The sequence below is a fragment of the Carassius carassius genome, chromosome 36 (genome assembly GCF_963082965.1).
Source record: "Carassius carassius chromosome 36, fCarCar2.1, whole genome shotgun sequence".
NCBI lineage: Eukaryota > Metazoa > Chordata > Actinopteri > Cypriniformes > Cyprinidae > Carassius > Carassius carassius.
The window spans coordinates 3,297,527-3,320,421 of NC_081790.1; the positions used below are offsets into that span (position 1 = coordinate 3,297,527).

Consider the following 22,895-nt stretch of genomic DNA (forward strand, 5'->3'; position numbering starts at 1 on the left):
TGCATCAAATGATACTCAACATATTTCATTATTTTATATTTCAATCTTTACATGTCCCAGACCCTTACGCCAATATGTGGCTGATTCTATACAAATTAAAATGGAATCCCTGAGGTGAAATAATGTACAATCACATGCACCATACACAAAAATATGCGCATTAAAAAGCTACTTTGAGCAGTTTACCCTCAACTGAGTGTATTGAATGCATGTTCTTTTCACCTTTGCGTGGATCAGACTGTTTATCCTTATTTGAGTTATGCACAGAGATGACAGACTGAGCGATTGCCAGTTTCTCCTCTAATTTTCGACATGCCCTCTGCTTTTCCTTCAGGGCCTTCTGCAAACTTTCGATCTGGGCGTTCCTCTCCAGAGTTTCATTTCCAGTTGCATCTCCACCTCCTCCACTTTGGCCATGCTCACTAACAGCTTCCTCAAGTTTGCTCATTTTCTGAGCACGCTCGGTATAAATCTGAAGAAGTATCAAGAGGTTCTTATGAAGATTTTGGTGTGAGGTCACAGGATCCTGAACATTCTGTTGCCGTTCTGGTTTAGAACTCTCAGGGTTCTGAATGGGCGTGCTTGTCTTGTGTTGGAGCCTCTCAGCGCAGACTGGGTCCTCCAGAGACTCTCTCTCCAGCAGAGCACGCTGCAGCCTCTCCAGCCATTTCATTAACTCTGGACTGGACAAGATCTCCTTGTGAGACTGGTTTGGTTTGGAGCAAATGTCTGCAAGAGACTTGACTGCGCCTTCAGCAGCTCTTATGCATTCAGACAGACAGTCCATCAACTGTTGTTCTTGCAATGACAAGACCTTTCCTTCTGGTCCAGGAGTGCAATTCCCTTCCAGAGCAGAGGGTGCGCTGTTGTGCTTGGCGCTGACAGCTGCACTTAACTTTTTAACAGCTGCTTCTGAAGTCCAGAGCTTCTCCTGCAGCTCTGCAGTAATCTTGCACTGCTGCAACACTGACTCCTGCAGTGAGTCCACCTGCCGCTGTAACTCAGAATTAGGTCCTAGTGTTGGATCAACCTCTGGGATGTGAGAGACTTTTGACCTTCCATCGCTTTGCTGAGAAATTCTGATCCGTCCAATCAAGTCCTCAAACCTCTCACAAAGTGCTTTTGGGTCTTCTTGTCCAAGATCCATTTGGCTCTTTGCAGTGTTAACATTTTGGAGCAATGCAATAGTGGATTCTGCAGAGTTCAAGCAGTCCAAGAGTTGAGCATTCAATTGGTCTTTCTCCTCAACAGCCTTCTGAAGATCTGCACAATGTTGCTGCAAGGTTACATCTCCTGTTTGACCGATTCCACACTCCGAGTCCAAGCTGCATGCAGTGAGGTATGCAATAGTAGACTCTGCCGCTTGTAGGGCTTCCAGGTACTCTTGGTTGAGCTTGTCCTTCTCCTGTAGCTCTGCCTGTAGCTCGTCCCATTCCTGGACCTGTTCCCTCAGGCGGAAGATTAGCTCCTCCTTCTCTTGGCATTCTTGATTCAACAAATCTAATTGCCCCATTAGCTCAGATTCCAGATTCTCGTTCATGTTAGTGTCTCGTTTCGTTTCTGCAGTTGGTCTCAGGCTAGCATCTTTAACGTGGTCTAATTCGAGGTGTCCGTGCTGAGCTGATCTCAAAGACATCTTGCTGTCCGTGCTGTAATCAGACTCTTCCGTCCCAATCAGGTAGTCTTTGTTTCTGTGGTGAACGTGAACTAAATTCAGCTCACTCAGATCTTCTGAACTCTGCCCAGAACCTTTAGTGGATCTCACAGGTACTGGTAACCGAGATTTTACATATGCCTAAAACAAAAGACATTATGATTATTTTACAAATAATATACTTTGTAAAAGACAAAGAAGCAGTAAAGACAGGTTTGGATGCATCTCCACACTAAAGGCAAAAAGAACTGGGAAAAAGGGGTGGTGCGTCACACTAGATATTTCATGAATAAATTCAATTTCGATTCACAAGCTCTTGTTTTGATTCGTTATAGATTAATTTTGGTATATCAGGTCAATCATGTCAATTCTTCTTAAAGAAAAGAACAGTTATCAGTTAATTAAAATCAAGATCAAAAATTCAGTATTGTCAACCTAGCCCTACTGGATAAAGCAGGGTTACCTTATCCTTTTCCATAAGATCAACTCAGTTCCAACCCTGCTCCCAAAACACCTATGTGTAATTATCAAGTGCTTCTGAAAATAGTATTTTGCCAGATCAGATATGTTTAATCAGTGTTGGAGCTGAACTTTTTAGGAAGGTAAATTTTCAGAAACAGGACTGAGAAACCCTGGGATAATAGGGTTGGCAACTCTATGGTTGCTTGTTAAATTCCTTCATGCAATTAGCCACTATTGAGTCCATGAACATGGCACCTAACTCCTGGTTACTCCAGGTTGCTCCAGAAGTTGAAGATTCAGGCATAATTGCTTCTTGGTAGGTTTGAACCCACAACCGTTTCCAAACTGTTTACCAACCAAAGCTAGACTTTCAACCTTTTTCCGGTAGCATATGTGACTAATACTCACTGCATGTCTGGCCAAGTGCTGCCTCTGATTCATGCTGGATTTGGTGCTTTGGCCCTGCCTTCTTCTCTCATATCTCTCCTCCATTTCTTTCCTTTCTCTTGATTTGTTCTCTTTCTCCAGTGTGCTGGTTTGTCTCTGCAGATCTTCATGGTCTGTCTGCAGTTGTTCCATATTGCTGTCCATCATCTTAAGGTCAAGTTGACTTCTAGCATCAGAGACAGAGTTTCGCTGCAGCTGCTCTTTTAGCAGTCGAATTATCTTTCTGTGACTTCTGGCTTCTGAGCGGAGCACCTTCACGGTTTGGTGCAAGTCTCCATGGCTGTCGCTTTCTCCAGAACTCTCTGCGCTTTCTTTGGACTCAGTGGCGTTTTCTTCCTTCAATAGTCCACGGAGTTCAGACGCTTCCAAGCGGAGTTTGGCCACTTGCTCCCTACAAATTGCAACAGTTAAAAGTTTAGTTTGACATACAAAGCTACAATGTGGATACCTAGTTATCTTAAACATACCGGAGTTGAGAGACTGACTCCACTCCGCAATCTGAGAGAAGGGATCGGAATTCTGCTTTTTCTGATTCATCCCTAAAGAATCTAGATGCGAGTTGTACTCCACTTTGCTGTCTTTGAGTTTGTGATGGATGATTACTCTCACTAACATCCTCTGGAGAATGATTTGCCTCATCACATCTCTCCTTAGAGATATACAACACATGGAACAACAGTAAATACCAAAACAAGACTACTGTGTTTTCCAGATTGAAATTTGAGGATCCAGATTAAAGTATATTTTATACAAAACTGACTCATCTATTCCCATTTCTCTTACCTTCATGATTGGATGCATAAGTGTCACATCATCTTCAGAAGTCGGTTTCTGCTGTATCTGTGTTTGCTACAGTAATGGCATGTTTGGTGACACATGACTTAACAACACAAAATGTCATAATGGAACAGAATATAAAGAAAGCACACAGTAACGGTAGGATGGGATGGCTGCAGGTGATCATGGGTAAGAAAAGATATGTCAGAAAGACAAGAGAGAGGAGATAACTGGGGTTAGCAGGGATGGAAGACAGAGACAAAGAGAGAAAACTAGAGGGAGGGAAAAAAATAACTGCAGACATATATAACCACTCATTCAGCAGAAGGTCCAGTCTACCACTAACTAATGTTAGTAGACTAGAAACTCAACTACAGACAAGAGGTCGATCATAAACGGAACACAAAAGCACAAAATCAGAAGGTCTGAGGTTAAAGGTCAAGAGGTTAAAAGAAGGTAAGAAATTGGGCCCCGTTTTACATTGGCATCAAACCAAATGTTGGCTTTGCACAAATTTATTCTAAAAACATTACATAAGATATAAAAATAATATTTCTAAGCCTATTTTTGAAAATATTTCACTGTGACCTTTAATACCTTGATTGGAGTTGAGAGGTTGATTAGGTCTGGTTCTTTCTGATAGTCTACTGGATCTTTTCCCACAATGTCTTTCTCCATCATAAGCATCTTATTCTGCAGTTCAGCATTGACTGCCTGAAGCTCTAAAACCTGAAAATAAGAGGAAAATGTAAATCTTTCAATCTTGTTTGACAAAAATGACATAACACTTGGCGATTAGGCACTCACTTTTTTTCTGAGCTGTTCAATGGTCAAGTGCTGGAGCTCCTCCTCTGGCCCTTCGCCAACACATATACTCATATAGGACGTCTGATCTCCAATCCAACTCAGTGTGTCCACTAAAATCATCAGATGAATTAAATTCAAATGAACTTAAATAATTTAATTTAAGAACGGACAAATGATAGGTATAACGTGAACATACTAGTATCATTGGCTTGTCCAACCCCTCCTCCCCGGTTCTGGATCTGTCCCAGTCTGGCTTGCAGAGAGGCGTTCCAGCGTTGGGCTTCCTCTAGTGCATCCTGCAGGCTCTCTAACTCTGAAGGGTTTGAACCTGCAAACACATGTATACACATGCAAACATATTCAATATATATGCACAACTTTAACTTTGTTCTCTGCATATTTCCTTTTTTAGTCTTTAAAGAACAGCTTAGAAAACACAAATTATAATGAGATGAAGTGGATGGGTGCATAATCAGTATGACATAAACCAAAGTTGCACCATAGAATAAAATATACAACGCTATTTCCAGGCATATTTATTTTATGCAGATATTTATTGTAAGTTTCAACTGAGACTTAAAGCATACAGACAACTGAGTGGTGAAAGCAAGAGCCACAGCAAGATATTGGTAGAAAGTTAATGGGAATGTTAATAGGAAAGTTAATCAGGTGCATTTTTTTTGTTTTGTGTTTTGTGAGTGTGCACAGAAAGATGATTGGCAAATAGCATCACATTCAATTTGAATCAAATCCAAAAGTTATGAAGGGGATAAAATAGTTCAATTATCAAATAAATAAGTTTCTCTTGATCAGCTTCAGTGTAACTAAAACAACTAAAAATAAGACAATAAAATCTAACTATTAAAAAATATATATAAAAAAAATAACTTTAAACTAAAATAATTAATAAATGTTATATTAGTGTAAACATTTTAGAAAATGATGAATGTTGACAAATGTTTAGGTTGAAGTACTAAGTTAAACTAGAACTAATTAGCTAATTAACTTTAACTAGAAGCTAATTTAAAACCTCTCTATCTCTCTCTCTCTCTATATATATATATATATATATATATATATATAGTATATACACATATAGCACAGAAATAACACTGTCTATTATTGCAGGTTTTTATTTTATCTTGTTTGGGCTGGAAAAGGCATCACCACAGCCACAATCCCACAAAGCATATGGACACAAAACGATTAAAGGTAAATGGAGCAGAAATGGACAGAATGTGTTTTTTTTTCATCATTCAGTGTATCTGAAGCACTGAACTTAAAAAAAAAATAAATAAAAACAGTGAGTATATGAAACAAGCTGAATAAGTGAAGACGTGTACATGGCAGGGAGGGATGAGGTTAATGTATTAGTAGTGTTTTAGTGCTGATGAGACACACACATTTAAAACACTTTATTACAAAGAATATATTATCTATAAATAAATAAATAAATAATCAGAGGAATGAATGAACAGAACAGACAACAGAAAAAATGAGTTGAACAAGATAAGACAGGAATGCCAGAACAACACAAAACAAAACAGAACAAACATACATGCAAGTCAGAAAAAAGATAAATGCAAGCTTTCATATAAATAAAAAAGCATGGTTAAGTGCGGATGAACAAGGATAATGATGTAAAAGCTGGATGAGCTGTAACTGTGTGTCCTGCTTTACACCAGACACAGGGCTGATATTAATAAGATGCATCCAGAAAATCAACAACCTGATAGGCAAAATATTAAGCCCTTAGCTCTGACCTTGAACTGATTATAGCCCTGCATCACTGTTGGCTGAACAAACTAAAAGGTTCTTTTGGTATATTGGGAGATTAGAGCATGACATCTGATTGGTTTTCTGCACCTTCTCTCTGTTTGGCTCTCTGGATCTCTTTCTGTAGCTGATCTCTCAGCTCTGTGTTCACCTGGACTCCACTTTCCAGCTGCTGTCTGAGGAGTGATACAGCTGTGAGCTCCAGCTGCAGTGCCTGCAGCCTCTCAACACTGAAACAAAAAAAAACATTTAAATACACGTATCAAGTGTTTTAACAGCACATTACAAACATTTAGGTGTCACACACCTGTCACGATCTTTGACGGCTCTGATGAGGTCAGAATAGAGATGTTGCTCAGCTCTCAGAGCTCGGTTTAACTCTGTCTGCTCAGTCAGCTGATCAGATAGAGATGCAACCTCCTACAAAAGAAGAAAGGCATTCAACATTAGAGATGCTGGCATGTATCAGCTTAAAGAATGCATGCATGTGTTCACATTTACCTGTTGTTGGCGATCTCCACCAATGATGGTTCTTTCTCTCTGAGGGAGAGAGGAAATGCTGCATTCACTTTCACCCGGCTGGGACGCTTGATCCCGGGTCAGAGGAAGTCGACTGTCCCCTCTTTGAGACAAACGCTGGTGCAGCTCCTGCAATGAACCACAAAATCAGACTGAAGAATATATTGTAACCCAACCTCAGAGCTCATGCTAGGTGTGCCTTGAAAGATTCATATTTTACCGTTTAATGTTTTATTGTTACTTTTGATCAATTTAATACATCTTTGCTGAATAAAAGTATTAATTACTTTCGATTAAAACATTTTTTTTTAACTGACCACAAAATGTTTGAATGGTGGTATATGTGAGTGTGATTTCTACTCACAGAAATGATTTCTTCTTTAGTGTTGAGTGTTGATGTCAGGGACTCGATATTGGCTGTCCTTCCCTCTAATCGCATCTCTAGGTCTGAGACCGCAGACTGAAGCTCTGCAAGAGAAATCTGTCACAAACACACACAATTATTTTAAACACTTCAAATGTTGAAACACAAAAAAAAATCCACTAATCAAATTAAAGACCTTGAGCTGGTTTTCTCTCTTCAGAGCGGCGTTCAGAGCTTCTGTTTTCTCTATGAGCTCTTTCTTCAAAATCAGCGCAGATTTCTTACTGACTGTTGTTATATCCAGAGTGTCCTCACTGTTTTGCCTGCTTAGTTCAGCTTCAAAAACACACACAAGTTGAATTTAAGTGAAGCATGGTATATTTTTTAACAATACCCATGTTTTTCAAGAAATATCCCCATTATCTGCCCATATGTGCACCTTTACTGTAAAACTGTTATATTCTTACAGGACAAACACACTCTCACCTTCTCTTTCCTCAAGTTTCTTCTGCAGCACCTCAATGGTCTGTCTGAGCTCCAGCACCTGAGGAAGAGCTTGACTCGTCTTCATTTCCAAAAGGATGCGATCTTTCTCCTGTCCACGGTCTAACAGTTTCTATAAAAGCAACAGAACAAAATCACTTGCCATTTAATTAGCACAAAATGACGTCTTATGAAGGTTTTTTGCACACTAATGCAATTCCATTTCTGGACCGAGCAATTGATTTAAGTGTGAAAACAGCCTTGTGATCAAAAGATTACAGGTCAAAGTCTCACATTAATGAGGGCATCCTTTTCCGCCAACATTGCACGGAGTTCAGCGGTCTCTAGATGACCGTCCTGTGTTGCTGTAGCGTTCAGTCTCTGTGCGTTTCTGAGCTGCAGCTGTGTGTCTGCCAACTCCTTACGAAGATCCTGCATTTCTCCTGCACGATTATTCAGAGCCTGTACGTGATGCTCCGCACTCTCCTGCAAACACAAAACAGATATTTCTGAGGCATTGGAAACTATGCTAATAAGTACACATATCAAGCACAAGTGTACAAGTGCATCAAAACCATAAAAAAACTCATTACTTGAAATTAAAAAAATTAACAATATAAATGTTTAAAATATAAAAATTGATGTGAAAATGGAAATACAAAAATAAAAAAGTTATTCAATTAAATATGAAATTAATTAAAATATTTTTGAACAAAACTATTATAGTATCTCAATGATGGTGAAATAACACTGTCATCTAGTACCTTCAGAAGCTGGTCTTTGCTGCTGATTGTGGCCAGCAGGTTTTGTACAGCGACTTGGTTCTCAGTCACTAGCCTCTCTCTGTCCTTCACTGCCTCTGACAGCATCGCCTCTGTGACCTTTAACCTCTGACTCATCTGCTCTGCGAGGTCACGACCCTGGGACTCTGATTGGTTCAGAACCCTACCAGCCATCTCCTGCAAAAGTGAGGGGAAAATGCCTTCACACTAACCAAATTCTGACTGTGTCTGCACCCAAAACTTGAGTGAGTGTTGTACCTCCATGTCTCTCGTTTTGTTGTCCAGTGCTTGCTGTAAGTGCTGTATAATTGCGTCTTTCTCTCTCAGAGCTCTCTGAAGGTTCTGCTCAGTCTCGTCTTTACACCTCTGAAGATTCTTCAGCGAGTTCAACAGCTGCTGCAGCTCGAGATCTCTTTCCTTTATGAGAGCATCAAAACTCTACAGAGAGAAACCATTAGCATCTGATTCTAGATCAGCACTTTTATGTGAAGAAATTAAACATTTACCAATTTAAAATCTCTCTCTAATCACACAAAAACACAGTCTTACATTGATAGTCTCCTCGTTGTGTGAGAGCAGGTTGTTGAGACGCTCCACGTCTCTTTCTTTCTCTCTCAAGCTCAGCTGCAGCAAATGGATCTCATTTTCTTTCTCCTCCACGGCTGCAAACTTCTCATCCAAGGCTTTCTGCTCACAGAGAATAAAGCGCACAAAAATCTCCAGTGGTCAATATTTATGATATCAAGGCTGGCAACTGTGCTTAATATTCTGCTGACACAAACAGAGAAACACAAATCATTAACATACAACCATCACCTGGAATCATTATCTGAGTTAAGCAGGTGGTTTATGGTACTGTTCCTTCAAAACTTGTGTATAAATACAGAAAACAATAAAGGAAGAGCCACAAACCTCAAGTGCTTTCTCTTTCTCCTTCAGTCGTGCTCTCAGTTTATCCACCATGGGATCACCTTCCTCTTGAGTTCTGTTCTTCTCCAGATCTTTAACCATGTTCATATAGTCCTGAAAAAACAGGAATGAGTAAACAAGTTCGATGCCTTGCTCAAGGGCACCTAAGTCGTCTCTCCACCTTCAATACCACGACTTAGGTGCCCTTGAGCAAGGCATCGAACCCCCAACTGCTCCCCGGGCGCCGCAGCATAAATGGCTGCCCACTGCTCCGGGTGTGTGCTCACAGTGTGTGTGTGTGTTCACTGCTCTGTGTGTGTGCATTTCGGATGGGTTAAATGCAGAGCACAAATTCTGAGTATGGGTCACCATACTTGGCTGAATGTCACTTCACTTCACTTCACTTCACAAGCAGAGAGGTGTTGTGTGTAAGCTCTGTGTGTGTGTGTGTGTGTACCTGAAGCTGCTGGTCCTTATGATTCAGGCTAGCTGTGAGTCGTTCTATGGTGTTCTGCAGTTTTTGTTCAGCTGCACGGTTTTGCTCTCGCTGTTCTAGACGCTGTTGTTCTAGAGTGTTCTCTCTGTCAGCAAGAGCTCCGTTTAGCTTCTTCAACTGGTTTTGAAGATCCTGCAATAAACAGACGAAAGCAAAAACATTAAAAAGAATGAAATATTAAAAATTTGGTTTTTAATTATGTCATTAAAAAAAGAAAAATTACATATGATATTAAGTATTTAGTTTTTACAACACAATGTCTGTGCTCCTCACATTAATGGTCTTGTCTCCCTTCTTCTTCTGCTGCTGCAGTTGCTCCAGCTCTTGTTCCAGTTCTAGTTTGGCCTGCTGAAGAAGGCACAGCTCTGAATCTCTGCTGCCCAGCACACGCTGCAGCCTCTGGGCTTCCAGCAGCGAGGAGTGAGCCTCCGCCTGGAGCCGCGATAATTCAGCCTGCTGCTCCAGGAGTAAAGACTGCTGGTCTTCAGCCCCCTGGAACAAATGGAAGAACATAACACACTCATTACACAAATCCTTCACCCATCTACTATATTAGTGACGAGGAGCAACTTAGTAGCTCCAACTGTCAATCTGTTCTAACTCACCACTGAAAAGTGCACAATAACACATACCTGATACTTCTGTAGTTTGGCTTTATGAAGGGCCTCTCGAGCCTTAGCCAGAGCCTGATCTTTCTCTTCAAGATCACCAGATAGACCCTCGATCTGAAGAAACAGAAATAAAGAAGGATAAATATAGGTAAAACCACAATTTATAGTAGTTTTTGTTGTCAAAAGCATTCTAGTTTTTAGTGAAAACTCAATTCATATGAGATTGTTTTGTCAAGTAAATATGACATTAACAGAGAAAGATTGCTTAAATTTAAACCCAACTGTAAAACATTTGCTTCAGACTTATGTTTCTATTATAATTAGTTCAATATAATCTCCAATAAAGATTTTTTTTTTTTTTTTAAATCTGCCATATAGAAACATTTTTTATATAAATTGTGAATATAAATTTGGTCACACTTTATTTTAAGGTCCAATTCTCACTATTAATTAACCATTAATTATGACTTAACAACTCAATTAACTCTCAATTTGAAGCTTATTATTAGTTTATAAGGTAGGGTATTGGGTAGGATTATGGATGTCATGCATTATATATACTTTATAAGCATTAATTAACAGCCAATATTTTAATAATAGGCATGCTAATAAGCAACTAGTTATCAGTGAGAATTGGACACTATTCTAAAGTGTTACAATAAATTTTTATTTAAGTACTTGTTTTATTTTGCTACTTGTTTTGTTCTATAATACTGAAATTTTGTTGATAGAAAAAAATTAAAAAATACATCAAACAGTTTTAATGTTTGACTGCGTCACACCTCTTTCTCCTTCTCTTTGAGAACCAGACTCAGACCCTGGATGGTTTTGTCTCGTTTCAGAGAGTTCTTCTTCTCTGCAGTCAGTTCGATCTCTCTCTCCTGCAGCTCATCAGTAAGAGCCTAAAACACAGAGGAACCCAATGGGACTTTAGCACAATACTTTGCTGTCAATTCAATGACAATTTCTGCTTAGAATTCATGTATGCACGGAACCAATTTCTAAAATTATTACCGGCAATGTTAAAGAGGCTTATATAATTTCTGTTATTTTAGCCAATACAAACCCTGGCATAGTTTGCTTATATGCAGAGAGGGTTTGTATGCAGAGTATTTACCTTATTTTCTCTCTCAGTTTCTTCTAGTGTGTGTTTGAGAGTCTGGCTGCTGCTTTTTGCCGTGTTCAGTTCTTCTGTCAGCTGCCTGGTTTTCTGCTCCAATCTGCTCAGTTCATTCTGCCTTTCAACAAACATCTGCAAACAAAAAAAAACATGTATTTAATTTGCCGCTAAAAACTGGTAAGCAGTGCCCTAACATCCTAGGTAAAATTTGAGAAGGCAGAGAGTCATCAAAATCTGTGTATAAGTGATGTACCTCCTGTTTAACAGGTATGTATTCATCATTAAAATCCTCCTCCATCTCTCTCAGACTTCTCTCCAGCTTCAATTTCCAAGACACACCGCTGTGGGTGTTTCCATGTATAGAACTCGGATATTTTAATACTGGAATCTTGCTACTGTTGCATCGTGGGACAGGCCGCACTCCTTGCACACTCTTCAAGAGCTGCAGTATATCACACACCAGCGAGGTCGTTTCTACGGTTTTGGGGGTGGAGCCTCTCAGTGGGCGTGTCTGTCTGAGGGGTGATGCACTGATGAGGGCGTGCTCATACTGCTCCAGCGCCACTGATTGGAGGGAAGTTGACCGTGAAATCAAAGCGCTCTTCTTATTTACGACGTCCAAATAGTCCCGACTAAGAGAACGAGGTCGGGTTACCGGCACGCCAGTGTTTTTTAAATTTTTATGTGAAGAAGAATGTAATTTTGAACGTTGAGAACGATCTGTTTTAGTAAGCGGCTCAAGACTCACACACCTCCTCAATCGACCTTTAAACTTCTCCTGTTGGCCTTCACCATCTGAATTCACAGAAACAAGCCCTTGACTTCTTCCTAGTGTGTCTTGGACACTGGCAATCCGTGTTTGTTGCTGCTTTGGTTGAACAGGTTGAGCTTGTCGAATGCATTGCAGCTGCTTTGAAGTATTTAAGCTTGTTCCAGTCTGAACTTCCTGTTTAAGAGGTACGTTTCCACCTATTTTGTGTTGGTTATGTTGTCTGTATTTGTTTGTGATTTGCGCTTTCAGTCCATCTCTTTCGTTCTGCATCCGTTGCAGCTGAGCGGCATGCGTTTCCTGCAGCTGTCCAATGGCGACGTCGCATTGCACAATGCGCTCGAGTAAAAACACGCATTTTCCGCAGAGAAACTCGCTGTGGCCGTCTCGTTGCAACTCCAAGCCCAACACGTGCGAAAGGATGACTGCCAACCTCAGACGGCCACATGCGCTGAATAACCAGCGACACTGACCGCCCTGCACACACACGCCACATACACGGCATGGGTCACGCATGTTCACCAGACTAACACTACAATTTTCTGATCTGTACGCATAATATCTTGCTATGCATCTGCCTCAATGCTTTTCCTTCCGTCTTGCTCTGCACTGAATCGGAGCTGACTATGCTCTGCCCACAAGCAGATTTAAACCCTTTAATCCTCTAACACACAGGAAATCCTTTGGGTGATGTGCACAACGTCTGTAACACACACACATACACGCAGTAATCCACTCAGCTCAGCAGGAGTCCGATGGGAAGAGTTGTATTTGGGCCGCTGATGTTCCTACAGTGACTTGAGGATGTTGCAGGTCACACTTATGCATGAAACAGTATATTTCTGATAATCCAAACAAACCCCCAAACACCAAGTATTAATCTTTGATGCATAGCTAGTGCCACACTGTTTTTGCTATGGACATGAACGACATCTTAGATTGCACATCTTTGTTCACTTGAAAATCTCGCAGATTAGCACTGAAGGAGGGACCTCAGCCATATCTACAGAGCAGAATATCTGAAATTTTTTAAATGAACTCTTGACATTGGCAAGAACATATAACCACCACTTAGCAATGACTAAAAATCACTTACAAACCTCATAAACTATTGCATGTCGAACACCCAAAATGTCCTACAGTCAAAAGCTTGAAAAGTTGAAACCAAACTAATGCACACAACTGTCCAACCTTTTCATGTTTGATTTCCATGTGCTACAGTCAAAGACTGCTGTTGATCTGCTAATCCAGCTTAGCACATGCCCTTCGACAGGGTTCTCACACTCTTTGGCTGTCCTGTCATTTTTAATTATGACATATTATGACAATTATGACTTTAGAGTGCATCAGATAAATGAATATTTAAACTATTATGCTTATGAGTGCACAAAGAAAACCCTGAAATTGTAATGCTGGTGGAATGGATGAATCAGCTTTCGATTGCTTCAAACCCCTTTCTCACTTTGCAACAATTTTTTGTCATGTATGAAACAGCCGCCCAATGAATCACACAGGCCGATATCATCATGCTGGCTTGCCTACATGCTAATTTTACTCTATAAAAATACTCAGAAAGAGGAATATTCTGGCAACACAATGGGACCAGCTGTCTGCTTACCTCTTTGTCTCTTTCTGCATTTTCTCTCCCACGGTCTAGTTCTTCCCTAAGAGACTGTAAAATAAACAAAACATTACTCAGAGTGTATTACTTCATGTGTGTTACAGATAGCATTTACCTTGATGTATGAAAGCTGTTGCGATTTATAAAACAAACGCCAAATTTACAATGCAAAAGTAGCACAGAAGCACTTCTGAACTGGACATTAGGGTCCATCTGTGTAATGAGATTGAATAAATGCATTTACACAGCAATGTCAACTTTATATTTTTATACTAGAGCCTGAAGTGACTCAGAACTGGTATAAATTAATCTGCCTTTTATGCAGCCTTAGGAATTTTGAGCAGGCCATAAATCAGCTGTGTAAAGAAGTTTTAAAAAACTAACCTGTAGTTGACTGTCTCTTTGGCCAATAAGGGATTTCAGCTTTGCCATCTGCTCAGTCATTGGCTGTTTCGGGTCATTGCTCTGAAGCTCTCCAATCATGGCGTCTTGATTCTTGAGTGACACCCGCAGCTGCTCAATAACACTTTGGAAATCATATCAGGGATATGTTAAGTTACACTTTTTTAATGTAAGGAGATGTTTCAGTAATTTACCGTATTTTTCGTACTATAAGTCGCATCTGAGTATATGTCGCATCAGTCCAAAAATACGTCATGATGAGGAAAAAAACATATATAAGTCGCACTGGACTATAAGTCGCATTTATTTGGACCAAGAGAAAACATTACAGTCTACAGCCGCGAGAGGGCGCTCTATGCTGCTCAGTGTAGGATACAAGAGCACTGAGCAGCATTCAGCGCCCTCTCGCGGCTGGAGACGGTAATGTTTTCTCTTGGTTCATGTCACTTAGTTCATTTCTCTTGGATCACGTCAAATTAATTTTGATAAATAAGTCGCACCTGACTATAAGTCGCAGGACCAGCCAAACTATGAATAAAAGTGTGACTTATAGTCCAGAAAATACGGTAATTTCTTTCTGAATCACCTCTCCTTCTCCTGAAGGGCCTGCTGGAGCTCTCTCACCCATTCGGGGGTGGAGCCTGAAACCGCTGGGGGTCCTGACTGTTTGGCAGCTTGCAGCTCTTTCTCCAATCCAAGATTTTTCAGCTTCTCCTTTTCAGCAATGGTGGCCATGCTTTCCAGCTCCTCTTGGGCGGCTTGCAGAGACTAAAGAAAGCAATGACTAAATTGGAGGACACTTCCAAAGCATTTTTTATAACTGTTGTAGGGTTTGTTTTACCTCCTCGAGTTCTTGAATCCGAGCGCTGAAAGCTTCTCTGAGTGAGTCCATTTCTCTATGCATTTTCTCTCTCCCATCATCAACACCTCGACTCGCTAAACTCTCTAAAGCTTTCCTACACACACAAACACACAACATTTAGATCCATGTCTTATATCTACTGCCTCCTACATGTGTTCAATTGTAAATATTTCACCTGAAAGCACAAATGAGTAATAACCAGGTGCAGTTTTTTTTTTTTTTTTTTATGCGCCATATCAGTAAAATAGACTGAAATTAATGAAAAAAAAATATTGACATTTTTGTAAATAGTGAATTTTTCTGTCTCACTTAAAGCAAAACGTTTCAACTAGGAAATGACTTGACAGTCAATCAGAACAATTTGATGTTTAATGGCTATGTGGAATTTAATTTTGGACCAATGAAATTGACAAAGGGTGGAGCTACACTTTAAAACTGTCAAAAAAAAAAACATAAAAACAAAAATCAAAAGATAAAATGTAGCAATTTTTCAGCAAACAATCAGAGGAAGAAACAGGATTTATCACTTCATGCTCTATCATGTTTTACTAATGATTAGTAAAACTAGGAAGTAAACAAGTGGGCAGGACTTACGATGCAGACACAAGCAGTTCTTGTTTCTCAGCCAGATCTCGTTTCATTGACTCCACTTCCACCTTCAGCTCAATGTTCTACACAAACAGACAAGTTACTTAAAATAATGAAAAACTGAGATCAACAAGCACACAACAACTGTTTGCTTTAATATAAAGAGATGAACTGTGCCATGTGTGTACTTGTATGCATGTGACAGTGCGTGTCAATCACCGTTTTGTAAATGTCCTCGGTGGAGTCGTCACATTTCTGCTGCACACGTTCTTCCAGAAAATAGATCCTGAGCTTCAGGTTGAAGTTTTCCTTCTTCAGAGCGGTGATTTGCTGCAGGGGAACCATTGGAATTATTCCCAAAACACTCCTTATTTACACGGACAATAAAAACAAGAAGAATATGTACACAAAACTACTATTTAAGCAATATGCGTGGAATATTTTAAAGAACAAATTGGAATTTATACTGTTATTCACAAAAGAATTGTAGTTTTCCTGTGACATTCATGAACGTGATTCTTTTGAGTCTTACAACTGATCTAGTTCACAAAACCAGAACGAACTGGAGAAAACCTTCTTCATTTTGGCTGAACTTTCCTTCATACTGAAATGTTCCTGAATATGCAGTTCTTCTTTATTACAATATTCAAACTCATTCATGAATAAACATAAGGAAAGCTGTTCTCCTTATAACTGAAAGAGAGATGGGGAAAGGAGGAGACGAGAACTAAAAGAGAAACAGAGCGACTATAACAGGCTGTGTGTGGGTCAGTAATGAGGGTTGGCATGAGTGTGTGTGTGTGTGTGTGTGAGAGAGAGAGACAGACTGGCAGGGCAGTGAACTGTGCGTCATTGTACTCCGAGCGTTTTTTTAACGTCAACATCTGGGGCAGAAAGAGGGGGAAGGGAAGAAAGATATACAAATAGAACAAGAGAGTGTGGAATAAGCACAAATACCACAGTGATGGGCAGCTGTACCTTGCTTTGAAAGATCTCTGTCTCTACAGCACAAACACACTTTCTCTCATTCAGACACATACAGGAATGCACACAGAACTTTATCTTAGTACAAATAAATAAGCACTTTTCCTTAAATGGACAGGCAGATTTATTCCATCCCAGAATATCGTTACTGCCAAAGAAACCATATTAGTTGCATACCGACCTGTTAAAAATAAAGTTCAAAAAAATGTGCTGAAAATGTACTCAAAATCAGATTAGTTGGTTTCTTCATCAAAACAGATGTAAAGAAATTTAGCATTATATCACTTTCTTGGAAAAAAAGAATCCTTTGCAGTGAATGGGTGCTGTCAGAATGAGTTTAAACAGCCGATAAACATATCAAAATAATATGATATACTGCATGCATGTTTATAAGAAACAAAGATGTTTTTAACTTCAATCCGAGTCTATAATCACACTTCCTCCGGTGAAAATCGTCTTGTCTGAATCAGTAGAGAATTATGTACAGATCAAGAACCATTTACAAGCAAAAATGCTCCAAAACAGTTCTATTGGTAATGTTGGAGAACAAAAGGAAATTGATTTTTATTTTTACTAAATGAAGTGTTATGGATTAAAGAGTTTTATTTTGACAAGAAGTGATGGCTTAATGATGTACTTCTTTCCTAAAAACACAAAGCTTAGATGAGTGTATGCATTTTTGGGGGGGGGGGGGGGGATATCCCTTTAATCTAGCATTAAGCTAATTTACTCAAACTTAGTTCTTTATTAGCACATAATCAAAAGGGTATAGTTCCAAACCATTAAAAAAAAAAAGTATTCAGAAATGTTCTGATTTTGATAAATCAACAGACATGCTGAAAGATAGCTAAGAAGTTTACATACAGAGTGGAATCAAGGAAATCTACATGTGTTGCTTTGTTTTTGCATATTTGCCCTGTCTGCTATGAAAGGAAAAACATGTTTAATATATTGTTCCATATTTCAGAATATTTCAACGCATTGGCTACGTTCACATTGTCAGTTTTTCGGATTGACAATCGCATTTTCTTTACAGGTGTGAGTCTTGAAATGTCCTGTTCACACAGCAGCTTACAGTTGTGTTTAGAATACCGTCTGTATGAACATGCAACGTGAGTCAAGGCCGTATTCTTTACCAGTGACCAAAATCAAATCAAATCCAATCGAGCTGCGAGTTCTTTCAGCAAATCTTCATTAACCGACAGCAGCTTTTAAATTTGGGTGGAGAGCGGAGTATTTGAATCGTGTGCAGAACACAAAAATGACAGGAAAACTGTGGAAAAATGGTGGGATCTAAAACTTTCAGATGACCAGTGGAAAACTGAGGGATCTAGATTAGTGTTGTCAAAAGACCCGGTACTTCAGTACCAAGTCGGTACTAAAAAAAATCAAATGTGACGGTACCAGGTTTCTTTAAGTACCGGTGGTACCGAGTACCGGGTCAACCCGGTTCTTGACACATACAGCGCTTTGACTTCTGATCCTGCATGTTCTGCACATCTCTGTGTGAACGAATGAATGGTTTGTTTACTACATAGACTGAAGCTCGTAATTTCAATAATTTCAGCATCTGCCGTCTCAATGAGGACATAAATACATAAACAACATCACCAGAACTGTTCTGTCACTTCACAAGCATTTTACTGTTTCATTTGAGTAAAACCAGTGTCAAAATAAAAGTAGCCTATCAAAATAAAAGTTCATTTTTACATAAAGGAATTGTGTTAGAAATATTACTATTATTTAGTAGAATGTATGTGATACTGCTACTTCTGTTGAAAAAATTAATAAAACTTTATTTTTTTAAGAAATAATTCACACAATATTTCTTCCATGTTTTAATTTTAATAGCAAATCCCCTTTATTTACCAAAAATTAAATGTGTAAATTTCATTCATTTTAAAGACAAAAATAAAATTTTTGTTTTTCATAATTATATTATTTGTAGAAAAACTTTAAACACAAATGTAAATAATTATAAAGAATGGTATTGGTTTTATTTTTAGTGATAAAAAGTTTTTTTTTTTTTATTAGCATATTTTTGTGTTTTGCTTTTGAAAATCCATGGTTCTCGGTACCAATTTCGGTACCGAGAACCATGGATTTTCACTGGTATCGGTAACAAATACTGAAATTTTGGTACCGTGACAACACTAATCTAAATCATGGCCCTAGTGAGATGTCTACCAAAACAGCATTTAGGCATCTTTCCCTCTCATTATAAGAAAACAAACATTTTAATATTGTTGTACTCACGTTCTCATAATCTTTCATAGTCAGAGCTTTGGCTGGAGACATCCTCTGCCCTGGAAACAGAGGAGCTGCAGACGACAAGACAACAGATGAACAAATGAACACTTTTTGGTTCACTCCAGAAATGTTTCACTTCTTTTCATATGACCCTTTGAGGCTTTGATGAAAATCTGATTAAGACCATGTGGTTTGATACGCAAGGACAGACATCAGAAAGAAATAAAACAAAGTGTGTCAGACTATGTGTCTTCATTACAGAGTTAAAGGTAAAAGGCTGGAGGGAAGAACAAAATAATGGTCTTTTCATCTCGTTCTCAATGATTCAACAGAGGCTTTAGTCCTAAATGTGCTAAAGTACACAGATCTACATCCATTGAAGAATCTGCAAAACAGTTAAAAAGCACCAATCTGTCATTTGTGTTTTCCGTTATGAGATTACATTATGAGACATGAGGGTGTTTGTACCTGTCATGTCATCCATGCTGAAGTTGCCGCTGTTTAGAGACTCTGGCAGTCTGGAAATACTGCAACATAAACACACACACAACACAAAGAGCCAAACACAAGTTTAAACATGTAAAAAACAACAACAACAACAAAGCCACAAAACTGTCAGCGTTCATCCATGAAGCAGGTGCAAATATCCAGTGGTTACACTCAAGACTACAGCGTCTATTCTATTTTACTATCCAGCTCATGGAAACACACACAAACACTGAGAGGACAGACAATGCATACGTCTGTGGACGCTTTTCATAACTCAACCTCAAGGCAGGAGCAGAAATAAAGAGTGTGTGTGTGTGCTTTCATAACCATTTTAAAGTGCAGTACTGGCTACAAGCGAGAGCATGATGTAAGCAGGCCGTCAGAAACTAATGTGAATGTACAGATTACAGCATGTTTAAGTTGTGTTGGTGTGTATTTGCTGTAAATCTTGGCTTCCAAACAAATTCAATCCCCTTTGCTCCTCTGACAGTCACCCAGAGCTATGGCAAGCCCACTGGGACACTCAGCACACTGAACTTACATAAGACTGAGCAGCTGTCAAACAGAAGAGCCTCGCAGGTCTAAGCAATCGAATGCCTCTTAATTCTTATACATCCAATATCTCAACCATACCAATTAATAGGCCGATATTTGAAATTAGTGGCATTTGCTGATTTATGTCATTTTATTTAAAAGTGTTTCAAATACTTCCATTCGAAAGTATATAATTTTGAAAATCGAACTTGTAAATTAGCCTAACAATATGATTAGCCAATTTGGAGTAAAATAATATCCTGAAAAAAAAAATGCATTCACTCATTTTAATTTAGACATTTGATTTCTTATTACTAATAAATTGGATTATGTAATTCAAATATCACAAAAATTAACCTCGCTGGTTTGTTTTTCTTAAATACTAGAGTGAAGAACTCAAGTTTTATCAAAATTTTGAATTTGTTTTTATCTTACATTTTCAATTTTCAATTTCAGCAATTAGTTAAAATGTTTTATGTCTATACAGTTTATTAAATTTATTTAAATGTTGCATTGGCAACTAGCTGAAATTATCTTTAAAGTAACAAAGGAGTTAAATCGTGTTTAAAATAGATATTGACCAACATAAATATTTTGAGTTTAAGTGTTATTTTAAGATCTAGACACCAGTTACTGATTCCTGCTTGATCTCTAGTAATTTCCTCTCAAATCAGCCAAATGTCCACATGAGCATCAGCCATTGAAAGCCCAACACATCTCCCAAATGAGCACTACATCCTATAACGGTTTACAAAAACTCCCATTACATTCATATAGTACTCATGAAACCACATTCATGTGCAGATAATAGCAAGTGCAACTCTGCTCAATAACACTGTAAACAGTGTCTCTCAACAACACTATTGTCCACCTGTTTATTTTAATCTACTGTATTTTGAGCAGGATGGATGAAGCCAAATGGATACAATGCCTTCAACACATCACAGCCAAACAACTTCCTCTTCTCACGTTTTCCTGCACCGTTAGCATTTTGCTAGCCACAGGAAGACACACACAAACTATTATATAACTATCTTACGGGTTCACATATGAATTAGTCTCAGAAATTTATTTAAATTGATTAATGTTCCTCTCAGATGTCAGAGAATCAAGCAGCTGACTGCTATCAGCTTTCGTCTTGTGTTTCCTCACAGGCTCACCACCTGCTTTATAAAGGTGACACTGCAACAACACGACCATCAGGACAGCACAGTCTCTAACTTGACCATCAAAGCCAAGAGTCCTTCAACTCCTGCCCATTAGAGACCTGCTGCTGAACTTGACAAAGTCTGAGCTCTAGAATAAAGCAGTGATCTACTACAAATACACAGACACAGCACTAACTCTATACAAAAGCAGCACAGGTGTAACAGAGTTACAACCTACCTACATCACTCCATGTTCATATGGCCACAGAAAGGTAAAATATAGAGATCAATGCGTCAGATAATAAACAGGAGCGCTATTCCGCTATTTGCTGTTTCCAGGAAGTAATGCGTTTTCTACTATGACAGCGCATGATCAACACATAACAGCAGCGAGAGACACTCTCTATCTCTCTCCCTCTCTGTGTGTGTGTATTGCTCAACAACACAACTAAAGCCACTTTAGAAACTGAAACTGAATGCGTTAATGCTGTCTGTACTCTAATAAACTAACTCTTCAAGTCTGCTTAAATTCGATCTGTCCTGCATTCAATGCATACGACTTTATTAACTGCAATTTTGTTTTATGCAAATATACATCTGTTTTAATGCATGACACGTCCAGTTTAATGCAGACGGTTATTTAAAGCACTGCATTTGATGCATACAAAATATTATTAATATATTCCAATATAAATATTTAATGATCCCTGTCAGATCACGGTTTGTGAATGTATTAACTCTCCAAAATATTTTCCTGAACGCAGTAAACGTCAAAAACAGCCTCGTGTGCCCAGATGCTTTAGAGATCGAGTCCCTGCTATATTTAACTGAGAGGATCATGTGTGTTTGGTTTTTAACATGAAGGCTGTTAGATTCAAACTCCACACACTCATGATCAGCAATATAATAATAACCATAAAGGCTGGATTCAGACTTGTTTGGATTCAATACAAACAGAAAAATATTAAACATTCATAAGTATAACGTGGACATATTGGAAGCGCATTCATTTATTAATTGAAACTGAATGAAACCAACTAAGTTCACTTAATAGACTTTTAGAAATTCGTCTTTGCAGCTGTCAAGAACACATTACAGTTAAATGTCAGACGGATGAAAGTGTACATTACACAAATGCAGCAACAAATGAATAATTTCTAAGATAATATAGAATGAAAGCATCCCATTCACCACATAAATCATGATAAAGGTTAAATGAAGTCATAAAAATCTTAAAAACAATGAACGTTAGCTATCTTAAGGACTTCGGGGGATAGTTTAATGTGCTGTAATTCTAACTTTACCTCATCTCTATAGTTTTATCAGTCGAGTGGATTACCACTAGACATTTAAAAATTCTAATGATGAATAACAGGTTGAAAACATTTGGTAGGAACTATTTTCGCGATTATTTTAGGTGTTCTCTACCCTCATGCTAATATGCTAACGTTACCTGACAGACTCTGACAGAAATGGAAAAAAAATAAAGCGCTTCACCTCAGATTGATGTCAAATGGCAGCGTTTGATCTTCTCCAACCACCGAATCCATTCTGGATCGAAATAAGAGTGTTTTGTTTTATCTATGAACAATATTTCTGTCAGAACATGATGCCCGTTGTATTATTTTTGAACTGTGAGCGGTAGATTATGAATGTAATTTCAAAGCAGACGTTGGAACCGCCATTTTAAAAATCGTGACATCACAGTGCGAGCACGCGCAAAGTTCAAGGAGATGGGCGGTTCTCCACTGTGGAGAACGCTTATCTTATGAATATTTATAGTATTGAATCCTACGGGGGAAACTTATAAATATTCGTTTATTTTGCTGATATTGCCTGGTAATCTTCCAATACTGAGGGTTTGTTTTGTGAAAAATAAAAATATTTTGTGGCGCTGCGTTGTTGAGGCGTACAAGATGATTGGACGGAATAGGTCGGTTAGCCCGCCTCTGATTCACTCCTATTGGCTGTCAAGTCAATTGTGGGCGTCAAAACAAAAAAAAGGATTTACGTTTTTGTAATCCGCTGAACAGTAACAATG

At 38.7% G+C, this 22,895-nt stretch overlaps 1 protein-coding gene across 6 annotated transcripts in view; it reads right to left on the reverse strand.

Annotated features, from left to right (window-relative positions):
* The window catches only part of LOC132116929 (CDK5 regulatory subunit-associated protein 2-like), a 40,898-nt gene extending 18,330 nt beyond the window's left edge, over positions 1–22,568 (reverse strand). For 2 of the 6 annotated variants that reach the window (XM_059525833.1, XM_059525830.1), the window contains exons 1-24: positions 11,461–12,568; positions 11,205–11,339; positions 10,870–10,989; positions 10,109–10,201; positions 9,750–9,968; positions 9,438–9,608; positions 8,984–9,094; positions 8,621–8,758; positions 8,330–8,509; positions 8,054–8,248; positions 7,584–7,775; positions 7,293–7,422; positions 7,003–7,142; positions 6,807–6,923; positions 6,425–6,571; positions 6,231–6,343; positions 6,014–6,153; positions 4,344–4,475; positions 4,148–4,257; positions 3,938–4,069; positions 3,347–3,412; positions 3,031–3,212; positions 2,525–2,954; positions 223–1,795 (exon numbers count right to left, since the gene is read on the reverse strand). In XM_059525833.1, the coding sequence (XP_059381816.1) occupies positions 223–1,795; positions 2,525–2,954; positions 3,031–3,212; positions 3,347–3,412; positions 3,938–4,069; positions 4,148–4,257; positions 4,344–4,475; positions 6,014–6,153; positions 6,231–6,343; positions 6,425–6,571; positions 6,807–6,923; positions 7,003–7,142; positions 7,293–7,422; positions 7,584–7,775; positions 8,054–8,248; positions 8,330–8,509; positions 8,621–8,758; positions 8,984–9,094; positions 9,438–9,608; positions 9,750–9,968; positions 10,109–10,201; positions 10,870–10,989; positions 11,205–11,339; positions 11,461–12,492 (5,998 nt within the window). In that variant the 5' untranslated portion in view covers positions 12,493–12,568. Of the gene's footprint in view, positions 1–222; positions 1,796–2,524; positions 2,955–3,030; positions 3,213–3,346; positions 3,413–3,937; positions 4,070–4,147; positions 4,258–4,333; positions 4,476–6,013; positions 6,154–6,230; positions 6,344–6,424; positions 6,572–6,806; positions 6,924–7,002; positions 7,143–7,292; positions 7,423–7,583; positions 7,776–8,053; positions 8,249–8,329; positions 8,510–8,620; positions 8,759–8,983; positions 9,095–9,437; positions 9,609–9,749; positions 9,969–10,108; positions 10,202–10,869; positions 10,990–11,204; positions 11,340–11,460; positions 12,569–13,594; positions 13,649–13,981; positions 14,124–14,585; positions 14,768–14,840; positions 14,956–15,455; positions 15,533–15,668; positions 15,780–18,689; positions 18,755–19,151; positions 19,211–22,351 lie in introns of those variants that run through there. The other 4 variants (XM_059525835.1, XM_059525831.1, XM_059525832.1 and 1 more) reach the window with 4 other exon arrangements.
* Between the last annotated feature and the right edge of the window lie 327 nt (positions 22,569–22,895).